Source organism: Muscardinus avellanarius (genome assembly GCF_963383645.1).
Source record: "Muscardinus avellanarius genome assembly, chromosome: 2".
NCBI classification, from domain to species: Eukaryota; Metazoa; Chordata; class Mammalia; order Rodentia; family Gliridae; genus Muscardinus; species Muscardinus avellanarius.
In genome coordinates this window covers 149529209-149546037 of record NC_137787.1, presented here as the reverse complement: position 1 = coordinate 149546037, position 16829 = coordinate 149529209, and the positions used below count along the sequence as shown (strand labels likewise).

At 39.1% G+C, this 16829-nt stretch overlaps 1 protein-coding gene across 3 annotated transcripts in view; it reads right to left on the bottom strand.

Annotated features, from left to right (window-relative positions):
* Positions 1–1465: 1465 nt before the first annotated feature.
* Positions 1466–16829, bottom strand: part of ELF1 (E74 like ETS transcription factor 1) — a gene marked incomplete at its 5' end in the record, with an annotated part of 43755 nt that continues 28391 nt past the window's right edge. For 2 of the 3 annotated variants that reach the window (XM_080689804.1, XM_080689806.1), the window contains 5 exons: positions 1466–2078; positions 7096–7542; positions 11477–11669; positions 12384–12467; positions 14956–15123. In XM_080689804.1, coding sequence (XP_080545930.1) covers positions 1475–2078; positions 7096–7542; positions 11477–11669; positions 12384–12467; positions 14956–15123 — 1496 coding nt within the window. In that variant the 3' untranslated portion in view covers positions 1466–1474. The remainder of the gene's footprint in view (positions 2079–7095; positions 7543–11476; positions 11670–12383; positions 12468–14955; positions 15124–16829) is intronic. The other variant, XM_080689805.1, reaches the window with a different exon arrangement.

Below are 16829 nucleotides of genomic sequence, written 5' to 3'. Positions count from 1 at the left end.
AGAATGACCCAGAGTTCAAGTCTTAGTAACAAAAACAAAAAAAGAAGAAAGAAAAAAAGAAATGGAATATTTGCCTAAAAACAAATACTGAGAATTTTTACATGATTTATTTAATAACAAACCAATTAAAGATACAAAAACATTTAGAGGATTCCAAATTTTAAATTTTTGTTTAAATACAAATTTACCTTGTAATATGAAAACATATAACATTAGACCTCTAAACATGATTTTTCATCTACAAAAAGTTCTTTACTAGAAAATTTGCAGAAAACAATTTTTCTTGTGATATTAAATGTACATTATTTACAGTTGAAAAAGTAATCTAAAAACTATTTCATTTCAGAAACATGAATATATGTGTTATCACTGTATGCAATTTCCCTCTCCCTTCTACCCCCAATAAAAATGATCCAAAATATAAAGCAGTTGTATTTATATAACAACTGACTACTTAGCCAGATTAGCTCAAGACTCAGGTTGCTGTCGTAGCCCGTAAGAGCCTTGACTCTCTTAGAACAGCAGTATATCATTTAGCACTTGCCAGTGTAAGTTTACTAATGGACCACAGTACACGGTGGTCCAAAGAGTTAATGAATGAAGAGTTTACAAAGAATTTATGGCAGATCTTAACTGATAACAAGAATGAATTTTGCATGGTCACTTACTTTTCTAGTATTTTTTGGCTATATTTACAGTAGGGAATAATCTGATGTTTCAGTTGACATAATTTTAAGTACAGGTGTTAGAATCATAAACTTTAAAACTAGAAGGGAGAACTTTCAGTCTACTCCAATGTATCACCCTTCTTTCCATGAGAACTAAGGCCCCAAAAGATCAAATGGCTTGCCTAGCATTACATTGCTAGTTGGTGGTAAAACCACTCTTACTTGGGCCAGGCTTTTATACTACCTTGCTTCTAAAACAAGTTGGACCACATTATGGGCAAATTTCAATTTTTAATGTTACTTTACTTATTCATAGTTCCTTAAACAGTACAGCCAACTAAAGTCAATCTAAGAGACATAATTTTAACAAAGTATAAAATAAGTTTCCTGCATTTGAAAAGTCAAGACTTACACTAATGGAATGAAAATGTATCCTATATAAATTTCCTCTGTATATTTAAGTATTTACAAAAGAATCAGGAAAGCTAATACAATGTAAAATTAGAAAAGAAACTTTAAAAATGCTTATGATATAGCAACTGAAAAAAAAACTCAAAAGAATGTCTTCATAGTATAAAATGCCTGTTCCTTCACAACTGAATTCTGAAACATTTGGAGTATAAAGAGAAACACTTGGACTTTCCTCCCTCATCTAACAAAGTAAAACTTAACGCTAAATTATTTTTAACAATTACAAAATTAGGAACCTTTGTGATTTTATCTTAGAATCAATCAGATAGTTTGTACACAAGTGAAAATGAGTTCAATTATAAAAATGATCGTTTATAATTCCTTTGGTACGTTACTTAAAAAGAGTTGGGTTCCAGCAGTTCATTTTGTTTCATAGCTACCTGAGAGGTAAATCCATTGGGACTGGATACCACCATCACATAAGGCTGTGGCTGTTGCTCACTCTTCTCTGTGTCTTCTTTCAAGTGCTCTTCAACCTCTTTTTTTTCTACTTCCTGTAGAAGAGTTGATGTTTCTTGAGCTTTGATAACTGAAGTAATTACAGTGCCAGGTGGGTGAGCAACCAGCTGGGAACTTCGAGTAGAAAGGGTCACCACAGGTGTAGTAGCACTGAAGGAGGGGGATGAAGTCATGGTGACGGTTCCATTGCAAATGGACTGAACGTTGCTAGTAAGAACCTGCTGTACATGGGCAGGACTAAAGACAATTGAAGGAGGAGAGCCAGGCTTCTGTGACTGTAGCATGACATTCTCTTTCAGTACTGTCATAGGCTGTGATGATGGAATGGCTTGTAAAATAAATTTCTGAGACCCAGCACCTGCGGATGGGTCTGTGCTGGCTATAACCGTTGTGAGTGGCACTGTTTGGAGTGTTACTGTGTGTAACTGCTGATTCCCAGGAGACACAACCACTGGTACTTGAGCTGGAGCCTGTATAGTCCTATTGGGATTATAAATAAAAGTAAAACAATTAGCATAATCTTCATCACTTAAAACTTTAATACTTGACCAGCAATTCTGAGAAAATACAAGTCATGCATTTCACATGCTACTTCCCATATTTTTAACACAGCATAACAAGCATCATGCTAGATGTTTTATTAAAACACACACACACACACACACACACACACACACACACACACCCCTACCTACCTAAATGCCTAATACAAAACTCTGAGGCCATTTAATACCTTTTGATGAGTGCTATGAAAAAAGTTTATAGTGCCACATTAACACAACTGATGAACCAATTTTGGTGGAGAAGGAAAAGAATATCAAAATGATTACCTAGAAAGTTACACATGAGCTGCTTGAAATTAGGAAATTAAGAGCAAAGGTGTTTGATTTACTCTTCTAAAATTTGTAGGATAAAATAATCAACATCCTCATCCATAACAATTACCAAATTTCATATAATTGTTTCCAACCTGTTTTTAAAGTAACATTTAGAAGGAAAATGCTCACTTAACTAAAAAAACAAAACACCCTGTCTTAAATGTACACAACAAAATTCTTAGCTGTGTGTGTGTGTGTGATACTGGGGGTGGAATCTAGGGGCTTTTCTACCTCTGGGCTATACTCCCAGACCTATTTTATACTTTATTTGGAAACAGGGTCTCACTAAGTTGCTGAGAGCCTCACTGAATAGCTGAGGCTGGCTTGGAACCTGTGCAATCCTCCGGTCTCAGCCTCTCAAGCTCAGGGATTACAAGCATGCGCCACCACGCCTGGCTCAACTCTTAGCATTTTAATAGCTCACAGTTCATACAAAATTTATATAAAACAACCCATGGCTATAATTAATTTATGAGACTTCACAGGCTAGTAGAGAAGAAAAATAAGGCTGAGCTTTGACAAAAATAAAACAGAAGCATTTTTCAGCAGTATCCTAGACCCAAATAATTTTTACAAATTGTATTCATAGAGCTACAATTTAACATAAAATATTTTAATGCAAAACCCAATTCATGTTATTAAATCTTATTATTGAGGGAAAAGTTTCATAAAAGAGATGAGTCTATCTAATTTTAAAAGTTTAGCCAGGCATGGTGGCGCAAGGCACACCTAGTCTCAGTAGTTCAGAGGCTGAGACAAGAGGACCTGCAGGTTTGAGGATAGCCTCGCAACCTACCAAGTTCCTATTTCAAAAACAAAAAATAAAAAAAAGGGCTGGGCATGTAGCTCAGAGATAGAATATCCCTGAGTTCAAACCCTAGAATTACACAACAAAAGTTCATACCTGTGAAATTTATAGTTATAGACATGAACTATATAAAACAGATAGGATTAAAAACTACAACTAGTTCTCAACTATTATTTCCAAATTCTGTGAAGTTATTTTATGAAAGATATACTACACGGTTACCTCAAATGGCTGCTAGAGTAATCCCTATAAACTAAAAGATTAAAGCTAAATTTATGTGGCTTGTCACATACATGAGTAATGAAACTGAAAATGAATGGGCTATGTGGAAAGACAAAACAAAGACTCAGGGAAACTCAAGAGAAGTTCAAAAATGTGGGAAGACACAGGATGACTAGAGCCTACCCATTCACTGACTCCCAAGTTCGGATGTCACTCAAGTCATCACTGTGAGCGTCAGTCTACAACAGGCTATGAACAGCCTCTTGAAGGACAAAGCTAGAAGAGAACATGAATTGGGTAACAAAGATTTCTTCTTTTCTTTTTGATAATAAGGATTGAACCTAGGGTCATTCTACCTTTTTATTTTTTTATTTGGAAACAGGCTCTAAGTTGCTGAGGGCCTTGCTAAGTTACTGAGACTGGCTTCAGACCTGTGATCCTCATCGTAAGTACTGAGATTACAGGAATGTACCACCATACCCAGTTTAATAAAGATTTTAATAGACGGCTAGAATATACATGGGAATAAAGACCAGATGTACTAATACTAGTCAAGGACAGATGTGTTCAGTGGAAACACAAATCACTTTAGGAGCCAGGAAGCTTTTCCAAAATAAACTATGTCTCCCTTTTTCTTCTTCTCATATGAATGGGAGTATCTTAGGTGAAATGAGAATCTGAGCCAGGTACCCTACAGTCAGATACCATATATATATATATATATATATATATATATATATATATATATATAATTTTTTTTTAGGTATGGGGATTGAACCCAGGAGCAAGCTACCTCCAAGCCTCACCCCAGCCCTATTTTTTATTCTTTATTTTGTATTTTATTTTATTTTATTTTGCAGGTCTGGGGATGGAACCCAGGGGCATTCTACCTCCGAGCTACACGCCCTGCCCTATTTTTTATTCTTTATTTTGAAAACTGGTCTCACTGAGTTGCAGAGGACCTCACTAAGTAGCTGAGGCTGTCCGCGAACCGCGATCCTCCAGGTCTCAGCCTCCCAAATGCTGGGATTACAAGCGTGAGCCACCACGCCCGGCTTTATTCTTTATTTTGAAAGAGTCTCACTGAGTTGCGGAGGCCCTCACTAAGTAGCTCAGGCTGGCTGTGAACCTGCAATTCTCCTGTCTCAGCCTCCCAAGTACTGAAATTACAAGCGTGCACCACCATGACGAACCCAGATACCATTTTCAAAATAAAATCCCAAGGGCTTCCCAGGCCAAGGGAATACATACATGTATAAACAGATAAAACAGTACTTTGCATATGTTTGGCACACAAATTGTATCTATAAATACATATATCTTTGCCACCTAGAACATATATTATCTCCTTCTAACATGTGTCAACACTGATGCAAAAAGAAGGTGAACAGCTTACCCAAGGCAACCAGATAAAAAAAGAGGCCATCTGACTGTACAGCCTAGGTGCCTCACTATTACAACATACTGCTACCTCTTTAAGTCCTGAAAAAAAAACTTCAGGTGAAGATAAATGTGTGTGTGTGTGTGTGTGTGTGTGTGTGTGTGTCTTTCGTACTGGGGATGGAACTTGGGGGCATTCTGCCTCCAAGCTACATCCCCAAACATATTTTCTATTCTTTATTTTAAAACAGGTTTTTATTAGGTTGCGGAGGGCCTAAGTTGCTAAAGCTGGCTGTGAACCTGTGATCCCTTGTCACAGCCTCCCAAGTATTGGGATTACAAGTGTGTGCCACCACTCCCAGCTGGTCGAACTCTTTGATATACATCTCTCCCCTTCCTTCTAAAGGGGGAGCACAAATAATAATGTACTTGGAAATTTTCCATATTGCTAATTAGAGCTATCATTAGGCCTTCAATGTTTCTGTTAAAAAAATTTTTGCCAGGCGTGGTGGCGCACGCTTGTAATCCCCGCGCTTGGGAGGCGGAGACAGGAGGATCGCGCTGGTTCGGAGCCAGCCGCGCTGGCTTAAGAGACCCTGTTTCCAAATAAAAAATATAAAATAGGTCTGGGAGTGTAGCCCGTGGGAGTGTATCCCGGAGGTAGAAGGGCTTCCAAGAACCCCAGTACCACCAAAAAAAAAAAAAAAAAATTTTTTTAAGATGGCATTTTCTTGAAAAAGCATAGGGCCACCTACTAGAAGACACACATGCTACTGTGTGTGGTGTTGCTCACCTGTAATCCAAGTACTTAAGAAGCTGAGAGAGAAGATTGCAGATTTGATGCCAACCTCAGCAATTTAGTGGAGAATGCCCCTGGATTCAGTCCCCAGCTCTACACACCTACGCACACGCACACATCATTTGAAGATTAAGGGCTTTCACAATTAAAATTTATAAAGAAATCCAGGCCTGGTGGTGCACACTTGTAATCCCAGTACTTGGGAGGCTGAGGCAGGATGATCTCAGGTTTGAGGAAAGCCTCAGCAATGTAGTGAGACTCTCAGAAACCTAGTGAGACCCTGTTTCAAAATAAAAAATAAAATAGGGCTGCGGGTGTGGCGCTAAGGTAGAATGCCCCTGGGTTCAATCCCAGTACTAAAAAACAAACAAATAAACCTAAGTACTTATACATTCATATTCTAAAATATACAAATTTTGTCAAATCATTTATATTCTGGATATAGAGATATAGGCTGGAAGTTTGTTAACGATAACAAATAATCATTTTTATTGGCTCTGGAAAGACTCTTTATTTGAGATTATATATGTTCTAGAAATTCATGACAGTATAAGCACAAAAACAAAAACACTATTAATACCCATCTAATTTTCTGCCTTTCTTCCTTCCTTGCCTCCATTCTCAATCAAATAAGACCAGTCCTAACTTTCTTCAAAGGACCAGTCCAAAGCAGACAGAGTTTTCTTTGTCAGTTTTTTGTTTAGCATCTTTTAGATCTCTGAAGCAAGTCTAACAAAAAAGGTACCTTTCAATTTCTGATACTGTAAAGTCCAAAAAAGAAGACCTTAGATTATTTGCCTCCCCATTTGTTTGAAATTTATTTATTTATTTATTTAGTGGTACCAGAGATGGAACCCAGGGGCTACAGTCTCAGACCTATATTATATTTTATTTGGAAACAGGGTCTCACTAAGTTCCTGAAAGCCTCACTAAGTAGCTGAGGCTGGCTTCGAACCTGCGCAATCCTCCTATCTCAGCCTCCCAAACGCTGAGATTACAAGTGTGCACCACTATGCTCAACTTTTGTTTGAAGTTTAATATTGTTTGGATGTTCCTGCAGACTACCACTTATTTCTTGAACTCAATGCATTTTAAATATCATAGTTTGTCAATTTATATTGAATTTTTGCAAGATTTTCACTTGGTTTGAAAAAGAACCTAACTTAAAACTATTCGCTGTATTTTCATATATTTGGGTCACTCCTTATATGGATTGAGCCAGTGGGCTAAACTTAAAATAAATCAAGTAATGTCAAAGTTTAAAAAGAAGGAATACAACCAGATGGTTGACGTAATAATCTGTTGACCAAGAGTTCTAGCTTAAAATGTTTACTTCTGAATCTTGACCTAGTAACAAACAATGGCTGTGATCAGAAACACCATGATGATGTGCGTAACTGGTTTTCTCACCTAATACTCTGAACAGAAGAATTTAATGTTTCTTCTTGCATGCTGTTGCTTATGGTTGCTTCTTCTGAGACAGCTTGGACTGGCTGAACTACACGAACAGTTCTGAAGAGCTGGGTAGGATATGGAGACTGTGAAGGCTGCATTGTCCTCAAAACTTCCGATGGCTGCGAAACTTCCACAGGATCTTTGGGTTTTGTAGCTTTAGAATTCCCTGGTTTTAGAACAGTAGTGGCTCCTCCTTTTATTCCTGGACTAGAAGATACTCTTGATCGGCTTGTTTGATTCCTACTTGGAGTGGTTGTTGAAGATAATGATGGATCTGAAGATTCTATGCTGGAAGTTGGATCCTCATCATCTATATATATAAGATCTTTTGGCATTTCTTTAAACTGGTATACCAAGCGCTGACCTTCTACCTTTGCCAGAATACCCCTTTGGTAATAGTACCTATTCAAAGCAGAAAATTTCTTAAGTATCTTATTCACTCAAACACAAAATAATAGTCAACAAAATCCAGTTTTTCTAATCATAAACAAAACTTTAAAATTGGAACCAAACAAGTGAAACCATTTCCGAATAAAGAGCAGTTATCATAAATAGGATAAACTGCCAGGCGCTTGTAATCCCAGTATTCAGGAGGCGGAGACCGGAGATTCTCAGTTCTCTGAAAGCCTCAGCTACTTAGCGAGGTCCTTTACAACTCAGTGAGACTCTGTTTCAAAATATAAAAAAAGACTACAAAATAGGGCTGGGAGTGTAGCTCTGAGGACTGCCCCTGGGTTTCATCCCCAGTGCCACAAAAAAAAAAAAAAAAAGTAAAGAAAGAAAACAGAAAACTGCTGAAAAGTGACTGGTCAGTTAGGTTGGCAGTGCACACTTGGGAGACAGACAGGAGATCTGCAAGTTCAGTGACATTCTCAGCAAGTAGTAAGACTCTCAGCAACCTAGCAAAACCCTGTTTCAAAACAAACAAAAAAAGGGAGCCGGGCGTGGTGGCGCATGCTTGTAATCCCCGCACTTGGGAGGCTGAGACAGGAGGATCACACAGGTTCGAAGCCAGCCTCAGCTACTTAGTGAGGCTCTCAGCAACTTAGTGAGATCCTGTTTCCAAATAAAATATAAAATGGGTCTGGGACTATAGCCCGGAAGTAGAAAGCCTCTGGGTTCCTCCCCCAGTACCAAAAAAAAAAAAAAAAAAAAAAAAGTGGAAGGTAGCTAGGCATGGTGGCGCACACTTGTAATCCCCACGCTTGGGAAGCGGAGACAGGAGGATGGCGCAGGTTTGAAGCCAGCCGTGCTGGTGTAAGAGACCCTGTTTCCAAATAAAAATATAAAAATAGGTCTAGGAGTGTAGCCCGGAAGTAGAAGGGCTTCCAGGAACCCCAGTACCACCAAAAAAAAGGGGGGGAGGGTATAGCTCAGAGACAAAATGTCCCTGGGTTCAATGCCCAGTACAAAAAAAAAGAAGAGGAAAAATGACTGGTCCAACCGAGCTCAGCTAGTACTCCTGTAATCTCAGTACATGAGAGGATAAAACAGGAGAATCACAGGTTCGAATCACAGGTTCTCGGCTAGCCTCAACAATTTAAGTGAGGCCCTCTGCAACTTAGTGAGACCCTGTTTCAAAAGTAAATGATGATAAACTGGGCGTGGTGGCACACATTTGTAATCCCAGTACTTGGGAGGATGAGACAGAGGATCACAGGTTCACAGCCAACCTCATCTACTTAGACCCTGTTTCAAAGTAAAGAATAAAAAATAGGGCTGGGAAGCCGGGCGTGGTGGTGCACACTTGTAATCACAGTACTTGGGAGGCCTAGACAGAATCGTGCAGGTTCAAAGCCAGCCTCAGCTATTTTAGTGAGGTTCTCAGCAATTTAGTAAGACCCTGTTGCCAGATAAAATATAAAATAGGTCTGGGAGTGTAGCCTGGAGATAAAAGCCCCTGGGTTTTATCCCCAGTACCACAAAAAAAAAAAAAAAAGGGCCGAGACAAGTTCACAGACAGCTTCAGCTACTTAGTGAAGACGCCTGCAATTTATTGAGCCCTTGTTTCAAAATAAAGAATAAAACATAGGGCTGAGGGTGTAGCTTGGAGGTAGAATACCCCTTGGTTCTATGCCCAGCAACACACACACACACACACACACACAAATTACATAATAGACTTAGTGAGGCCCTTTGCAAATCAATGAGACCCTGTTTCAAAATAAAATAAAAAATAGGGCTGGGGTATAGCTCAGAGGTAGAATGTTCCCGGGTTCAATCCCCAATACCACAAAATTAATAAATAAAATACACATTGAATATTCCTTTAACTGAAACACTTAGAACCAAAGATAATTCATAGTTTGGATTTTTTTTATTTTTAAATATTTGCATAGAACTTACTGGTTGAGCCTCCCTAATTCAAAAATCTGAATTTAGAAATACTCCAAAATCTAAAACTCACAGGCAAGGTGGCAGTCACCTGTACTCTCTGTACTTGAGAGGCTGAGACAGGAGGATCTCAAGTTCATAGCAGGTCTCAGCAATTTATTGAAACTCTATTTCAAAATTTAATGATAATAATAAAGAAATCCCAAAACTCACTCTATTTCCCTTTTTCCCTCTCTCCCTCTTTCCTTCTCTGTTTCTCTTGCAGTGCTAAAGATTGAACTCAGGGATTCACAAATACTAAGTGCTGTACCACTGAGCTAAAACCCCAACCCTTCAAAATCAATAATCATTTTGGTTCTCAAAAGATTTCAGACTGCCAGGCATGGTGGTTCATGCTTGTAATCCCAGTACTTGTGAGGCCAAGACAGGAGGATTGCAGGTTCAAGGCCAGCCTCAGCTACTCAGGCGCTCTGCAACTTAGAGAGACCCTGTTTCAAAATAAAGAAGAGGAGGTAGAATGCCCCTGAGTTCAGTGCCCAGTACTGCAAACAAAAAAGTTTCAGATTTTGAAGCATTTTAGATTTTGGAATTTTGTTTAGGATTATTCAACTTGGACCTGTTTATATAAAGATTTGCTTTTTAGAAGAACACGTACCCTATATTGCAATAAGACTTTAATTATCTATAAGAATTATAGTTTTGATATGTCGATAAATAAAATTTACCACTTCTTTAATTCCTTAATTTTAAAAACGTTAGCTATTTTTTCAATATCTAGGAAAGGGATATTCTTTTGTGTGTTAGGGGTGTTGGATACTGGGAATTGAATCTAAGGAGCCTTCTTTTTTTTAATTTTATTTATTTTTTTTGCATATCTGGGGATGGAAACCAGGGGCATTCAACCTCTGAGCTACACTCCCTCCCCTATTTTTTTGAAACCGGATCTCACTGAGTTGCAAAGGGCCTAAGTAGCTGGAGCTGTCTGCAATCCTCTGGTTTCAGTCTCTCCAATGCTGGGACTACAAGCATGTGCCACCACTCCTGGCTCCAAGGAGCCTTCTAATATAGACCTACACCCCCAGCATTATTCTATTTTGTTTTATTTTTGAAACAGGGTCTTCGTGGCAGAGGGCGTCAATAAATTGATGAGGCTGGCCATGAACCTCCTGTCTCAGCCTCCCAAGTACTGGGGTTAAAGGCATGAGCCATTGCACCTACCAAAAAGGACTTTTTTTGTGTGTGTGTGTGGTACTGGGAATGGAACCCAGGGTAATTCTACCTCTGAGCTACACCTTCCTGCCCTATTTATTATTCTTTGTTTTATGTATGTATTTATGTATGTATGTATGTATGTATGTATGTATGTATTTATGAATTTGTGCAGGTCTGGGGATGGAACCCAGGGGCATTTGACCTCCAAGCTACACCCCCTGCCCTATTTTTTTTTTTTTATTCTTTATTTTGAAACTGTGTCTCACTGAGTTGCAGAGGGCCTCACTAAGTAGCTGAGGCTGTCCTCAAACGGCGATCCTCCTGGTCTCAGCCTCCCGAATGCTGGGATTACAAGTGTGCGCCACCACGCCTGGCTTATTATTCTTTATTTTGAAACAGGGTCTCACTGAGTTACAAAAGGCCTCACTAAGTAGCTGAGGCTGTTGGAGAACCATGATCCTCCTGTCTCAGCCTCCCAAATGCTAGAACAAGCATGTGCCACCATGCCTGTCTCAAAGTGGATATTCTTTTTTTTTTTTTTGCGGGTTTGGGGATGGAACCCAGGGGCATTTGACCTCTGAGATACACCCCCTGCCCTATTTTTTTTTTTTATTCTTTATTTTGAAACCGGGTCTCACTTAGTTGCAGAGGGCCTCACTACGTATCTGAGGCTGTCCGCAAACCGTGATCCTCCGGTCTCAGCCTCCCCAATGCTGATTAGGATTACAAGCGTAAGCCACCATGCCCGGTGTAAAAAGTATATTCTTAACATAACAAAAACTTCACATACCTGAGTGCTCTTCCCATGGTCTCATAATTCATATCAGGTTTATTTTTGTGCTTCCCCCACAACCTAGATACTGCTTTAGAATCTACCAGTTTAAAAATGCCTTTTTCTCGCTGGGTCCATTTGATGTATTTAGGACAGGTAGCTTTGTCCTGGAGTAAGGCCAACAAAAACTCCCAAAGATAAATTGTGTTCCCTGAAATAAAAACAACGTATTTTTAAATGACCAACATTTCATAAAGAGCACAATAAAACATAACTAAAAATCTTTTAAGTTCTATCTACATTTACACAAAAAAGTCACATAATTCAATTAGTATTACTGATATAATGATTATAATTCTTAGGGCCTAATAAAGATCTTTTATTAGTTCCATATAAAATGTCTGAACAGAGGCAGTCTTTTAATCAGGTTTGTGATGACTCAGGGAGAGTGCACTTTGAAATATTTTTCTGATTCTTTAAGAACCATCACATAAAAGAAGCATGAGAGAGTTACACAAAACCATTCCATAATTGTTCTCTTTATATTACAGACAGGAGATTGATGATAAGAGTCTTCTTCAAATATGGGCAACAATGATAAAATCACTAGAATTTCAAGACAATGTAATACAGTTTCTACAAACTGAAAAATCTGACCTGTCTTAACTCTTGCAAGAGCCTCATCATTAAATGAAAGAATGAAGTATTTTTTCAGGTAAGTAAGAATAACTCAAATGGATTTCTTGGACTACCTTATTACCATTTCTTAACAGAAATTGGCAATTTTATAAGCACTGACAGCAATAAATTCCATTTCAATATATGAAGAAAACTGGTGGTTTCTACTTATAATATGAAGACAATAGAAAGCAAACTGAACACTACTTGATCTATAAGAATTTATGGAAATTAGAGTAGTACTTACCCTTCCCATCTTTGTTTTTCTTCTTTACAGATATATTTGGTGTATTGGCTGGGGAATCTGGTCGTGGCTGTTTAGTTTTTCTCCCTGAAATCAGAATAGCTCTGCATAAATATTTACCCTAAGCCAGGCATGGTAGTACATGCTTGTAATCCCAGTACTTGGGAGTCCGAGACAGGAGGATTGCAGGTTCACAGCTGGCTACTTAGCAACTTATTGAGACCCTGTTTAAAAATGAAGAATAAAAATATAGCCGGGCGTGGTGGCACACGCTTGTAATCCCCGTGCTTGGGAGGTAGAGACAGGAGGATCACGCAGGTTCAAAGCCAGCCTTGCTGGCTTAAGAGACCCTGTTTCCAAATAAAAATATAAAATAGGAAATAGGTCTGGGAGTGTAGCCCGGAGGTAGAAGGGTTTCCAGGAACCCCAGTACTACAAAAAAAGAAAGAAAGGGGGGGGGGGAGGAAGGAAGGAAGGGAGGGAGGGAGGGAGGGAAGGAAGATTGGGCTGGTTCATAAATAGTAATCTGCAGACTGGTTCTACTCCAAAGACATGGCTCCACACTAGTTGACAAAAGGGCATTAGACACTGATCTTAATGTTACTTAAAGCTCAGGGGTAGCCAGGCGTGGTGGTGCACACTTGTAATCCCCGCACTTGGGAGGCAGAGACAGGAGGATCACGCAGGTTCGAAGCCAGCCACGCTGGCTTAAGAGACCCTGTTTCCAAATTAAAAAATAAAAAAAAAAAATAGGTCTGGGAGTGTAGCCCGGAGGTAGAAGGGTTTCCAGGAACCCCAGTACTACAAAAAAAGAAAGAAAGGGGGGGGGGAGGAAGGAAGGAAGGAAGGAAGGTGGTGCACACTTGTAATCCCCGCACTTGGGAGGCAGAGACAGGAGGATCACGCAGGTTCGAAGCCAGCCGCGCTGGCTTAAGAGACCCTGTTTCCAAATTAAAAAATATTAAAAAAAATAGGTCTGGGAGTGTAGCCCGGAGGTAGAAGGGCTTCCAGGAACCCCAGTACCACCAAAAAAAAAAAAAAGAAAGAAAGAAAAAAAAAGCTCAGGGGTAGTGCTTACTCAACATGCCCAAGACCCTGAGTTCAATCCCCAGCAATGCATTAAAAAAATGAAGTTGATATTACTTAAAAGGGAAAAAAAATTAGGGGTGGGGGATAGCTCAAAGGTAGAATGCTCCTGGGGTTCAACCCTCAATACCGCAAAAAATAAATAAATAAATGAATAAATAATAAATATTTACCCTAAAAAGTGAAAAAAAAGCTGAACATGGTGGTGCATGCCTCTAATTCTCACGCTTCAGTGGCTGAGACAGGAGGATCACAGATTCAAGGCCTGGGAGTATAGCCCGGAGGTAGAAAGTCTCTGGGTTCCACACCCGGTACCACCCAAAAAAAAAAAAAAAAAAAAAATTCTGTTTACTAAAAGAAAAATATTTGAATATTAATGGCAGATCACAACACACAATTTGTAAGAAATGATGCTTTATCCAGCTTTACCACTCCTGGGTATCTTTCCAAAGAGAATTTACAGTAATATATTCATATCCATGTTCATGGAAGCCCAATTCACAATAGCCAAATTGTGGAAACAAATTAGATGTTCATCAGTAGATGAATGTATTGCAAAACTGTGGGATATACATACAATGGAATTCTATTCAGCAATAAAGAAGAACAAAATTATGTTATTTGAAGGGAAATGAATGGACCTGGAGAACATTATGTTAAATGAGATTAGCCAGTGACAGAAAGTGAAGGGTCTAAGTTTTCTCTCATATTCAGAAACCTGGGAGTAACTGGGATACCAGAGAGACTTTAGATGGAGGAGAGATCTCAGTGGAGCCAGGGAGGTGGTCTGGGGGAAGAGGGGAGAAGGAGACTCAATGAAGAAATCATTTCCATTAACAATATATAAACATGTGAGAAGAGCAATGCCAATCTCAGTATCCTGTATGGGGAAGGGGGAGTGGGGAGGGAGAGGGGAAAGCCCACCAAGTGCTGTGTGCATGTACGCCACTATCAACATGATTTATATTATGATATGAGACTGTGATGTACCAATAAAAGTATATATTTTTTTAAAATGGTAAGCCAGGCATGGTGGCGCACACTTGTAATCCCAGCATTCAGGAGGCTGAGACAGAAGGATCATGGTTTACAGCCAGCCTCAGCTACTTAGTGAGATCCTCCATAACATAGTGAGACCCTGTTTCAAAATAAGGAATAAAAAATAGGGCTGGGGTATAACTCAGAGGTAGAATGCCTCTGAGCTCAATCCCCAGTACTTTAAAAAATAATAATAATAATGCTTAGAGGTAAAATGCCCCGGCTCAATCCCCTGTACTGCTGCTGTTACTGATGATGATGATACTACTACTGATTCTATTAAGTAATTGCCTTAAAAAAAAACTTCCTTTTTTTATTTCTAAAAAATTTTTGTTTTATGCCCTCAATTTTTTTCTCCCATGTTTCAATTGCTGTAGAAATATCCTTGAATAAAAATTACATTTAGATTCTGCAACAAAGCTTGATTGCCCTAGACGTATCAACCACTTACCTTTCTTCCTTTTAGGCTGTTCTGGTGATGAGGCTCCTGGGGAGTCTGCATATGTCTCTTGCCCCTGCTGAGGTTCCATCACTTCGGGAATCCCATCTAATGTGACGGATACATGGGTGATTGGAGCAACAACAATGTCATCTTCAGATGAACTAAATATATTATTATCTAATGGAAATAAAATCAACTAATTACAATAAGCTGTGTATTATAAACCAAATTAATTTCATTAATTTCCAGTTTTTATGAAGAGTAAAAAAAAATCTTAAATTATTCTCTGCTTTTTATTTCCTCTGCCCTAAAATCAAGTAACCTAGATCAGTCCAAACTTAATCTATTTCAATGTCTGTCTTTCTTACTTCCTATCACCAGGCTATCTTGTCTCTCCTTTCCATATTACAATTATCTCTTGAAACCTAAATCTAATCGGATCACATTATTCCTCTATACAAAATCTTTACACCCTGGGGGGAAAAATGTTTTTCCTTGGTACTAAGGATTGAACCCAGGAGCATTCTGCCTCTGAACTACAATCCCAGTCCTATATTATTTTGAAACAGGGTCTTAACTAAGTTGCAGAGTGCCTAGATAAATTGTTGACTGGTGCAAACCCATGATCCTCCCATGTCAGTCCCCCAAGGGCTAGGATTACAGGCATGAACTATCATGCCTGGGTTATACCCTGAAAATCAGAAGGAAATTTTTCAGGAGAAATATCTTCCTATCATTTGCTGAGGGAAAAAGGCAAGAGCAACCCAGCCTCAATGGTGTGCCTTTCAAAGCTTCCAGTCAAAAATCAAACATCTCCCACCCACCATAAAGCTTGCATTTCAGCTGTACCAAAACTTTTACCTCTCAAATTTTTATTCTTTTTACAAGTCTGTGTCTGTGGCTTGATATATTCACTCTAGCTTGAAGGCTCTTTCTTGTCTCTTCTACCTATTAAAAGCTTACTTATCATTCTTAGCCCAAGCCAAACATTCCCTCCAGTCCTGTCTCTGATGCTCTCATCTAGAGTACTCACTGCTTCCAGAACGCTTTGCTATCACTCTCATGGCCTTCATCATTTTTGGCTTTTACAATTATTCACACAAGTAACTAACTTCAAAATTAAGCTATAGGTTGGGGAAAAGAATAGTAACTACTCACTTGTATATCTTGTTTTGCCTAACACAGTGCTACTCTGCATTTATAAAATATTGAATTGATTTAGTAATAATTTTTTCTTTTTTTGCAGTATTGGGATGGAACCCAGGAACATTCCACCTCCGAGCTATACCCCCCGGCTCTGTTTTTTATTCTTTATTTTGAAATAGGGTCTCACTAAGTTGTGGAGGGCCTCACTAAGTAGCTGAGGCTGGCTGCAAACCTGCAATCCTCATGTGTCAGCCTCCCAAGTACTGGGATTACAAGCATGTGCCACCATGCCCAGCTAGTAATAATTAATTTGATTGCTTCCTTGTCAGAAAAGCCCAAATAATAACATGGATTAAAAACTGAATAATGTGCCTGGGCATGATGGCACACACCAGTAGTTAGAAGGTTGAGACAGGAGGGACTATAGGTTCAAGACCTCCTTCAGCACCTTAGCAAGAGCCTGTTTCAAGTAAAATAGGGGTTGATCTTGAGGTTATAGCTGAGTGGTAGAATGCCCCTAGCTTCAATCCCCAATTCAAAAAAAGAAAAAAGGCAGGCATGGTATAAACACCTATAATTCCAGTACTTGGAGGCTGCTAAGACAGGAGGATTGCAGGTTCAAGACCAGCCTCAGCAACTTAGTGAGACCCTGTTTCAACATAAAAAGGGCTAGGGGTGTAGCCCGGAGGTGGAATACCTCTGGATTCAATCCCCAGTACTACTATTACTACTACTAA